Here is an 11758-nt window from a genome sequence, read left to right on the forward strand (position 1 = left end):
TCATGTCCAGGTTTCTGTCCAATAGGATTTCCCATTAAATATCAATTTAGGGAAAAAAAATTCCATCCCCCTTCTTAAGCCTTTATCTCTTCCACCATCTCCAGGCTGAATCAATTGGTACCAGGAGAGCCAAGAAGCCACACACGCATCTCTGCCTCTTTGCTCTGGCTCTCCCACCCTCTCCCGTCTTTCTCCGCTTCCCTGTCACTGTTACTCCGGGAGACGTTCACTTTCCACCAACCTTCTCCAAGCGTCTCCAAGCCAGACTATATATATTTTGCTGTAAGGTAAAGAAAGGAGGGGGTGGGGTGGGAGATGTAAGCAAGCCTTGAAAGACTTTGAAACTGCAAATAGGTGTCTGTTTATACAACCTACAAGTAAATGAGGAAAGAGGAAGAGGCAAGCTTAGCCCCGAGTTACAGTATTGTGTTCTTGGGAACTGGGGAGACATCAGCTGAACAAAGCCTTATCTCAAAAAAAAAAAAAAAAAATCACTTCTGAGGAAGATCGCATCTCTGCCTTGCACTTCCCAGTTTCTGCTCAACCGTGTTAAGGGAAGGAAAGGAGTCCTACTGGAGCTGGGATCTTATCTTAACCATCTTTCTTATTGATTCTTCCGCTATTAGAAAGTGGAGGAATCAGCCCTTTGATGTGATTGTGTTTATCTCTGCATCTCTTTTGTTATTTATAGAGACCTAGAAGAGGAAAAAAGGCACAAGACTTTTCAACACCTCACTTAAAAAAAATCAACAACGAATTTCCCGAAATGTTTGAGAACAATTAAAAGGAAAAGGCGTTTTTGGTCTACCAACTAAGTGAACAGTCATTTATATCGTCCACATCCTGAGATATTATCTACCCTCGCTGTGGACACCAGCGAGATGACAGCTGCTTTTTCATATTCGAATGTAATAAATATTTGCTGCTTTTAATATATTTCGGAATTTCTCCTCTCTATTCTTTGGAATTTGTAACTCTAAAAGATTGGAGAAAAGATTATCGAAAAGGCTTTTACAAGGTAAGTCGTCTTTAAATAATTTTTTCCACCTTGGAACTAAGTTATTCATATTGCACTTACGGATGTATTTCAGCTCATTGTTAAATAAATAAAATGTACGCACGACACGCCATTTATGAATATTTTAAAAAGATATCTGAAGGAGAATTTAACATGCTTTGAGGGCAACCCAGGAACTTTTTAACCGAACTACAACTATGTTGTTGCTTATTGTGATTTTCCATTACTCGCCAATTTATTTATGCCCTTTCAAGCCGAATGCGCAAATGCAAGTTGTTCTACTTCATAAATGTATCTGTGAAAAGCCCGTAGGGAGTCACATGTAGTGCACTTGGAGCATTTGTTTTTATTTTGCCTTAGAGGACCTGCTTTCCTTGCAGCGCAATGAAAGCCAGCTTGTAGACAAATTCGCTCCTAGGCAAGTGCGGTGCTAGGAGCAGATCACACATCCCTGGCTTTTGTTTCTCTAGGAGCAAGCCCTCCTACTTGTCGCCGCCGCGGATTTCTCCCCCGGCGAGCGTCGCTCGGGCTGCACTCGCGGCCCCACGGCCTGGTCCTCCCCCGGCGCCTTCGGTCGGTGCCGCGGCACCCGCGGGTGCGGGCCCCTACTGCTGGCCCTTTTCTTCGAGGCCGAATCCCCCCAAGCCCCGCGGTTGTGCGCCGCACCCCCCCCCCCACCCCGCCGCCAGAAGGCGCGCGGTCGGGGTCGGAGCCTTCCGAGGAGCCCGGCGAGGCGGTCTTCCAGGAGGGCGTCGATACGGGAGAGCTGAGCACAAACCAACTCGGTCTTGGCCAGGCCGCCACGGCACCGCTGCGGGTTCTCGACTCCGGGCGCCTGAGCACCGGACTTTGCTCCCGGAGGGGACGCTCGAGGCGTCTCCTCCCGCCCCCTGTCTTCTCTTCTCTCCCAGCCTCCCCTCCCGCCGCGATCCGGCCGCCGGCATTTTCCCGGGAGGTGGTCTGCCGACTGCCGGGCGCATTGTCTCACCCCCCCCCGTCGCCGTTCCCCTAGGTCCCCGATGTGTGTGGCTGTCTGCGTGACAGATGGTGCTTCGGGGAGCCGCGAGGGCATTAGGGTCAATTTTCTGTAGAAAGGAGCCTTCGCGTTTGTTCAGTCATTGCTTTGTTTTTTCGGAGACGCCTCCGGCTCCGGACCGCCTTGTCTGCCGTCCGCACTCGGGACCGGGGCGCATCTCCCGCGCGGGGCGCCCTCTGCAGCCGCGGCCGCCCCGCACGCCCCAAACTAGCGTGAGGGCCACAGGCGCCGCTGCCTCTGGCTGCTGGGTCTAAGGCCCTCGGGGCAGGAGCGCAGTCGGCGTCTCCCGACCCCGCGTAAACCCCAGAAGTGCTCGGCGTTCGCAATCATTCGTTTGTCGGAGAAGGGGAAGTGAGGCAGACGGCCTTGCGGAGTCGGTATTTGGCCGGAGGAGGCACGGAAAGCAGTCGCAGCCTCCTGGGCCTGCCCTCTCCCCGGGGGACCAGGCCCACAGACCGCTCTCCGCCTCTCGCAGGCCGAGAAGTCAGGTCCGGGATGCGGCCGGGGCCCTGCCGGGACTTCGCTGGCCGCGGCCCGGGCCCCGTGGGGAGGCTCGGGGCTCCGGTCCCCGGGCCTGCCCCTCTCGGCCCGCTCCCTTCCCCGGGGGGCCAGTTCTGCGGAGCGCGCCCGCCTAGGGTGGGGAGGGACCCGGGATGCGCCTAGGGCCGACCCGGTAGGCCCTCGCCTGCTCTCCCTCGGATCCAAAGAAGACCCTGCTTCCTTTTATTGATTGATTTTCTGACTCCCCCCTCAGCCTCCAAAATGATGCTGAGTCCGGACCAAGCCGCCGACTCGGATCACCCCAGCTCGGCGCACTCGGACCCGGAATCTTTGGGCGGCGCGGACGCCAAGGTGCTGGGCAGCGTGTCGGACCTGGAGCCCGTGGAGGAGGCCGAGGGCGACGGCAAGGGTGGCAGCCGGGCCGCGCTCTACCCGCACCCGCAGCAGCTGAGCCGAGAGGAGAAGCGCCGCCGCCGGCGCGCCACCGCCAAGTACCGCTCGGCTCACGCCACCCGCGAGCGCATCCGCGTGGAGGCCTTCAACTTGGCCTTCGCCGAGCTCCGCAAACTGCTGCCCACGCTGCCCCCGGACAAGAAGCTCTCCAAGATCGAGATCCTGCGCCTGGCCATCTGCTACATCTCCTATCTCAACCACGTCCTGGACGTGTAGAGCCTGGGGCGCGGCGGGAGGCCGCCGGTCCGGAAGCCGGGGCAACGCCACGGACCCGGGCGGCCGCCGTGGGCTGGCGGACGAGGCGGCGGCCCAGGGTGACGGCCGCCGGGAGAGGCCTGGACGCGGGAGGAAGCTCGCCACGCGTTCGAGTTCTCTCCGGTCAGCAGGGAGACAAGGGGTTTCCAACTCGGGAAGGTGGGGTTGTCTGGCGAGTCTGGGGTTTGCAGGGGGCATTTTCCTGGCCAGGCGTGCCTCCTGGAGGCACCCGAGACGCACCGCCTCCAGGCCTCCCCTCCGTGTGTTAGGATCCCTTTAAGCGTGGTTGCTTTAGCTCAGTGGAGACTTTTGAGTTCTCCTACATTTATCTCCCACAAATCTTCATGTTTTGAAAGGATGAGGGCAGAAGCTCAGAGTAAAGACTCCTTAACTTTAGACTATCTGGGATTTTTCTAATTGACAAATCACCTAACATTTGGAGGCTTTGGGAAGGACTGTCCTCCAGTGTAAGAGATTTAAGGCACGGAAAGGTGGAACAGGAAAGTTTCCGTTCTGCCGTGAAAAGGAAGTTATACTGGAATCCAAATAAAACAGACAAACCCTCAATATTGGTAAGCTCAAAAGATATATTGAGAATAGACACACTGTGGGAAGATTTGAACTGGGTGAGATTTTAACCCCAAGGTATGACACTGATGTAGACAGAATCCATATTTAAATGGAAATTTTAATATCTGATTGCTTTTTCAGGCAAAGTGCCCCTTTATATATCCAAAAACATCTATTTGTGACCTTAAACATGTGGACCCATAGGTGCAGTTAGAAAAAGACAACCTATTTTTATTTATGTTAGAAGGAGTAGAGTATTTTTTTCAAGACATTTATTTTTCAGAGTGGTGATAATTTTACTTTGGATACTCTGTGCCAATTTATTTATAGTCGAGTGTTTACACTTTTTCCTGTGGAATAATTATGTCTAACTTTTTACGTGTTTGTTGAGATTATACTGTGGTCTTTCTTTTTGCTCTAATTATATTGCACTTGTATAACAAATTTCCCACTTCTCCCTGTTTCTAAACATATTTTATATATTAAGATGTTTGTTCTTGAAAGGTTCTTTTGTTGTGAGATCAGCAACACTAGCACTTCACTATTATAGTTTTTTAAAAAAAAGTAAGTGTTGTTATTCTTATCTGTAGTTATGTCTGAAAAGTACTTTACAAGCTGTTTATAAGGAGAGTAGCTTCTGTGTGTGTGTGTGTGTGTGCTGTTTGTGCGTGGGATGATTTTAGGAAATTAAGTTATTTTCCTAAAAAAATTTCAAAACTACTTTCCTCTGTGACAACCAAAAAGAAAAGTCTATAACCTGAAAATGTTTCATGTTCTCAGCTGTGAAACTCTTAAAACAAGGAGTGTATTTTAGAGACAAGGGAAAAAAAAAACCGCATCTGCTATCCAAAGATTTTAGTCTTTTTCAGGGTTTTTTTGTGTCTCTGTTGCTTTATATAATGCAATATTTTGTAGTGAAAATAGATATAATCTGGTTTCTATCTGACAAGTTTTTCATATCTCATGAATGGTGCGCTGTTTTGCATATAAATAAAGGTATCAAATAAAGTCCTCTCCTTTACTTAAAGAATACTCTCTAAAAATAATAAACATACTTGTTGAGCATGAAATATCTTAATGGACACAGTCCTTAAAAAGGAAATAGTTAAAAAAAATCACAACCTCCCCCACCCCACCAAATTTTAAGATATTTGTGTGTCCAGATACTTGATGCTTTTCCTAAACTTGGATCCTGACCAGTCTGTTATAGCTGTTCCACATAAGATGGTGACATAAATCACATTTCTCTGAATGAGAAGTAAATTACAGTGTTTATATAAAAATATTACTTGAATCGTGAATTCCTTTACCCTAAAAAGAATTTAGGAAACTGAGGCCCAGGGAGGTTGAATGCCCTGCACTAAATCACATGGCTACTTACTGGCAGTAAGAAGACCCCAAGATGATGACACTCAGTCCTCATGGCACTTGTTAAGAAAAAGGTGTATACTGCAGCACTCAAACATCTGATTAGGACATCGATTTAAGAATGACACCTGCAAACAAGAAAAAAAATTTAAGAATGACACCTGCAAACAAGAAAAAAAATTAAGTCCTGGACCAACCTTGGCATATGAAGAATGTCGTCTACTAAAGCCTGTAAAAATGTGAAACTGTCTATAAGCAGAACACATGAGTAACTTTAAAACTCCATAATAAACAGAATATATACATACATATACACTCACATATAGAATATTATGAGCTATGAGTCTACATCATACCAAATCTCTGGTTGCCAAGTAAGACGTGTAATTACATGGATACTTGGTTTTATGCCTGTGAAACATCTGGGATTATGAGCATTTTTTCACTTTTCACCCAGGTACCTTGTAGTCAGGTTCACAGATACCCAGCGAGACTTCATTCTTTTCTTCACGTGGAGGTAGATGCTTAGTAGGAACACACTTTCTACAGCCGGAAAAGGAATGGTGCCTTCTTTGGCTTTGCATTTGGAGTCCTGGCCATGCAGCACTGGATGATTTACCCAGCCTCCAGACATACTGTCTTTGGATGGACTGTTTGGATTGAGATCTTTCCACCTTTAGGAGTGATCCCAGTCCTGATAGTGCTTCTCTATTACACTATACAAAAATTGGCCCTGCTCCTAGACCATAGAAATGGAGTCAACTTCTAACCTCTAAAAACCTTCTGAGGGCTTCCCTTCTCCTGGTTTATGAGGGCAATTTCCAACTGACCTACACAGACCTCCTGGTGACATCTAGGAAGGATGTTTTAACTCACCCCTCCACAGGACTATGGCCCTCACCCTTGGTGTTAACCTACAGTGGACAAGGACAAGGGGCAAGGCACAACATCCCATCCCAGCTACATGGCTCCAGTGATGCCAGGAGAGAATCTTTGCAATGTCATTTCAGATCCAAGGCTGTGCAGCAGCCCCCAAAGACAAAGGGAGCACTGTGGCACTCTGCTAGACAGAGGGTAACTGACTCATCCCTGGAGTGTGGCAGGGACTCAGTGGCTGTTCAGCCACAGGTAAGAGAGTAATGATTCTTCTCTGAATAATGACAGTGAGCATTCATCCTTACATACAATAAATATTTATTGAGGACGTACTATGTGCCGGGCACTGTTCTATTAGATGCTGAAAATAGAGCAGCAGATGAGATAAAGTTTAGAGAAGAGCAGTACCTGGCAACAAATAGATATACAATATTTACTTCCAGGTTTTGCTCAGTGCTATGTAGAAAAACAAAGCAGGGTAAAGAAAGGGACAGTAGCAGTAGAGGGTACTGCTAAGGGTTTGATTTTAGGGCTTTTAAGGAAGGCCTCTTAGAAGAGGCGGAGACCGGGATCTGCCTCACTGGCAGCTTCCAAGGTCGCTGCTGCTTGTGGTACCCTGTCTTCTCACATCCTATTACCATCTCCTGTGCTTATGCCGCCAAAATCAGCCCCAGCCGATCTCTTGCCATGCCCCACTGACAGCGGCCTCATCCTTCACTCCCAGCTTGCTCTCTCCCTACACAGACTGGGGACCACAGTCCCTTCCGCTGCTCCTTGCGCCTTCTGCCCTCTGTCCCAGCTGCCCAACAACTGGCCAGGGCATCGTCACTCCCCAGAAAACCTAGCCCCACATGGCCCAGCCAACAAGACCACCTGCGCTGAGTATTTCTATGTCAAGATGGCTGCTTCATTTCTGCCACCGTCCAGAGACATCCAGAGAAAAGTGACTAAATTCTTGAGCAAAAACCCATCCCTTGTAGAGAGAGGGCAGGGGAGGGTGAGCAGCTGAGAGATGGGTAGTGGGATGGATTAGGAAAGGAAGAGCAGACTGAGGACAGGCGGTACATACAGAAAAGAAATAGGGCTGCACGGGGAGGAGAGAAAACCTGCTTTCTATATGAAACCTGCTCTTTGGGTTTTCTCCAGTGACCCTGCCCTAGGACCACGTTGTCTGCTATGATGAAGTACAGAGCCAGCCTCTGGAATGCTGTGATGTAACCAGTTCCCATCACTGCCATCTGTCTCTGGATGCCAGGGGGAGGCAAGGCATAAGGGACAGGGGACAGCCAATTCAAGGGCATGTATAGCAAATACCATTCCCAGGGCTCTTGCTCATGTTGGGATAGTAGGAACACTAACAGCTAACATACAGTCAGTGAGTATTGCGTACTTACCGAGTTAAGGCCTTAGCATGCATTATTATCTCATTTAATTCTCACAGCCACCCAACTAGGTAGGTACTGTTACGATCTCCACTTAGCAAAGGAGCAAACTGAGGCTTACAGAAATTACATAACTTGCTCAGGGTCATGAAACCATGTTTGTTGGTTTCACGAAGTGCGTACCTTTAGGGGTCATACTCAACAGTTTTCCTTTGCCAAAGGGTGGCCATGCCATGCACACACCTTACCTTTGGCCCTGGCACCCCATCTCCCCATCTATGAGCTTAGGAGAAGCTTCAGTTCAAGTCATGCCTGAAGAGTGCAGGTCCCACAACCAAGAGGAGGGAGGAAGGCTAAGACTGAGTCTGTTCTCCGCCTGCCAAGTTCAGCATGTGCCTGAGCTTGGAACTAAGCTGCTGGGAGGCAGGGGAGACTCTTCCTACATTGTGGGAAGACACTGCAGGCTCGTGGCAGCCCTGCACTGGCTCTTCCTGAAGGAGACTGGAGCTAAGCCGACACTGTCTGAGACATTACTATTCACCACCTGCTCTTCTGTCTACCCCACCCACGACTCCTTAGCACACTGAGGTCCATTCTCACGCTGCCCTGAGAAACATCTTTTAAAGTTAGCATGCCATTCCCTGCCTGAAAGCTCTTCTCGCCTTCCCACTGCTTATAAATAAAGCTCAAGTTCTTTCTCCAGGCATAGAAATCTTTCACAAACTTGTTGTAGATACCCTGTAGCATAGCATCACCTTCAGCCACTCTCCCTCAAGTTAAACGTTCCTGCCAAATTCAGATTTCCTCCCTTCCCTGGACATGCCTGGACCTGTCTAACCTGTGCTGTTGCACTTACTCTCTTTCTGCCTAGACTGCTTTTCCTCCATTCTTATTTTTTGCCCGAAAATTCCAAGTATTCCATGGTCACCCAACTCAAATGTAAACCCTACACAACTTTCCTCTGTTTCTTTGGGCAGCATTAGCTGCTCTGTTCTCTGAATCCCATATACAAACTCCATTATACCAGAATTTATTTGTTTCTCCTATCCCTGTGTTTGAGACCCAGGAGTCTGGAGCCAGGTCTAGACTCTGGCTCCAACTCATTTTACATGTGTGATGTTGAATATGTTACTATACTTCCTTAAGCTGCCATTTTCCGATGTGTAGGATGGGAGGATACATGCACCTGTCTCAACTCTATGTTTTTATAGGTTAATGGAGAGTGCTTGCCAGAAAAGGAGGAATACAGTAAGAGCTGGATGATTGTGCGCTCTCATAACTACTGTTCCATTTATAGCGTGCATAGGAAGTTGTATAGAAGACCCTAAAAATAATACATTAATAATTCATTGATGTGTTAATGATCTGTGGTCTCCATCAACTCTATTTATCTGCATATGACACATAAGTAGTTCTACAAAAAGTCAGACAGAAATGATCCCTGTCCTCTAAGACAGAAAACGTCACAGGTAAGTAACTAGGATGTGAGAGAATAAAACACAGAAGCAGACATTCAAAGTCATGTACACATCTGCATCCCCACCCCACTCCATGTGGTAGGCCTGCCTTACACTTTTTCTCTTTTCCTCGTGGTTTTCCCCTGGGCACTGATGCTGTCATAGCATCTCCCACTATGGGAGAGTGGTCAGGAGCATGGACTCTGACAGAGATTGCTTGTGTTCGAACCCCAGCTCTTCTACTAACTGGCTTTGGCCCTGAACAAATAATTGAGTTCTCTGCCTCAGTTTTTCCACCTGTAAAATGGGGGCGGTTAGTTGTCCCCATCCCGTAGCATTGTTAGGAAGGTTAATTGAGTTAATTCATGTAAAACACTTAGAACATGTCTGGTGTATGTTAAGAGCTCCACAGCACTTCCTACAATGGCTTTTTGAAAGTTAAATTCTTTTTGAGGTAATGAAGAAAGAAACTGTTGGAAGTTCCTCTCCAGTTTGGTTAAGTATTTCCAGATCAGGAGGGAAGTTCCTCCTCTCCTTGCTGGTCATTCCAAAAGACACAAGGAGAAAGGGACAGGATATCAGGGATCATGGGAAAGGTGGGAGATCCCTGGCTATAGGAGAAGGGAAGGGCCCTCTCCAGGATCTTCTGGGGTTAAAATGGGATAACTGGGGGAAAGGATATTGGAGTCAGTCTGCCTGAAAGGCTCAGAGGGTCGGACCAACTCAAGGGAAGGGGACAAATGAAACGCCCTCCGGAGCTGACTCTGTTGAGCAAGACTTGGTGCATCCTCTCCTGGTCGATAAAATCACAGGGGCTGGGGATTATTTCTGGAACAGTGGGAGGTGAGCTGTGCTGGAGGTCGGAGGTCCGGTCTGCAATGCAGGGAGGTTGCCTTGGTTCAGGTGTGAGTCGATTGGGGCCTGGTGAGTAAAAATCAATCACCACGAATTTTCTGAGCAACTACACTAAAGAAAAAAACAAAACAAAACACTTAATGGAGAATTTAAAAACATCTACAAAAGTGAAGGGCATAGTAAACTGGATTCGAATGCCCCAACATTTCATTTATACTCTTATCCTCACTCTCCCCCTACCTCACTGGGTTATTTGAAGCAAATTCTGAACATCGCACCGTTTCACCCATAAATGCATCAGTAAATATCTCTAAAAGACAGACTTTCCTTTCTTTTAACTTAACTAAACGGCCATTATTACCGTGAAACAAATTAGCAGTATTTCCTGAATATCATCAGTGAGCACCTACATATTTGAGGAGAATTTCACAGTTGGCCTAACCCACCTTTCCCAATGATCTTTTTCTTTCTTTCTCTCTTTTTTTTTTTCTCTAAGATTTCACCCATTTCTTTGAGAGAGAGAAAGAGAGAGAGCACACGAGTGTGTGTGTGGGGGGGCGGGGTACGGGCAGAGGGAGAGGGAGAAGCAGACTCCCTACTGAGCAGGGAGCCCCACATGGGGCTCATCCCAGGACCCCAAGATCATGACCTGAGCCGGAAGTGGGTGTTTAACTGACTGAGCCACCCAGACGCCACTCAATTATCTTTTTTACTCTAGCCTGTTGGATTGTCTTTCTGATGGTCTTCTATTTTAAAAATTCTCCCCCTGTCCTCCTTAACTTTGGCACTTCACTCACACATGACTGCCCCTGTCACCACCCTCTCCCTGCCTTATCGTGGAGGGACATGCCTGAGAACTGGCTGGTCTGGCACAGTAGGCCATCCCACAGTCTAAAGCTGCAGTGGGGGTATGCTGGGGTAGCTCACAGGTGGTAGCTGGATAACTACAAACCAGAGTAAAAGACACACTGTCAGAGCCGAACTTAGATCTCAAAGATTTAAAAACAAACAAACAAACAAACAAAACCCAGGTAATTCTCTTAGCTGTTGGTGGGGAACTGGGGTGAGGAGATGCCTTGGAGAAGGAAGAATTCTGGGAAATTAAAGGTGTGGACCTGCCAGCCCTCCTTCCCTGACAGCAACACGTATGGAGGCTTGAGGATTATTAACAACAGCAACAGATGCCCCTAGCGTGGTCCTTTCAGCTCCCAAAGTCTGTCACATATGCTGTCTCTGTGAGTCCTTCAGGCCCCCAGGACAGGGGTATGACCGACTGACATCCTGACTGGTTAAATGGCTCAGCCACACCTCATACCCTGTCAGCAGCAGAGCCACCTAGAAGCCTTGGACACCAATCGTGTGCTGCTTCCACACACAGACCCCACACTGTCTGCCCTGGCTCTGGTGACTAACAGACGTATCAGCATACGTCTGTTAGCGCATACAAACTTAGCGCATACCCTCAGCCAGGCACTTTCCATTATTAACTCACGTAATCCTTCAACAGTGACTCAGGAGCCCTTATTATTCCTAAATTACAGATGAAGGCACCAAGAACACAGAGAGGTAAAGAAATGTGCCCAAGGTCACACAGCTAAGCTAGCAAGCTTTGAATGGGAAATGAAGCTGAAGGGCCGTAAAATTCAAAAGCTTAATACTTTGAAAAAAGGAAAAAAAATACAAGTTTCTTCTTCTTTTTTTTTTTTTTAAAGATTTTTATTTATTTATTTGACAGACAGAGATCACAAGTAGGCAGAGAGGGAGGCAGAGAGAGAGAGGGGGAAGCCGGATGCAGGGCTCGATCCCAGGACCCTAAGATCACGACCTGAGCCGAAGGCAGAGGCTTAACCCACTGAGCCACTCAGGCGCCCCTACAGGTTTCTTCTTTGGGGGGAACAAAATATGACATGAAAACTACAGAAATTGAAAGAACACAGTTCTCTTAAGCGGGGCCCCAGACCAGACATTGACCCAGTCCCCTGGATTT

General features: G+C 47.9%; 1 protein-coding gene across 1 annotated transcript; it reads left to right on the top strand.

Moving 5' to 3' along the window:
- Positions 1-2062: 2062 nt before the first annotated feature.
- NHLH2 (nescient helix-loop-helix 2) lies at positions 2063-4828 on the top strand. Its single transcript, XM_080802869.1, has 2 exons — positions 2063-2431; positions 2809-4828. The coding sequence occupies exon 2, from the start codon at positions 2817-2819 to the stop codon at positions 3222-3224; it is 408 nt and encodes a 135-aa protein (XP_080658995.1). The 5' UTR covers positions 2063-2431; positions 2809-2816; the 3' UTR covers positions 3225-4828.
- The last annotated feature ends 6930 nt before the right edge of the window (positions 4829-11758 follow it).

Source organism: Martes martes, assembly GCF_963455335.1.
Source record: "Martes martes genome assembly, chromosome: 4".
Taxonomy (NCBI): Eukaryota; Metazoa; Chordata; class Mammalia; order Carnivora; family Mustelidae; genus Martes; species Martes martes.

Bases quoted from the DNA above. Each gene is read 5' to 3' on its own strand.
- NHLH2 (XM_080802869.1), top strand. From the start codon at position 2,817: ATGATGCTGAGTCCGGACCAAGCCGCCGACTCGGATCACCCCAGCTCG.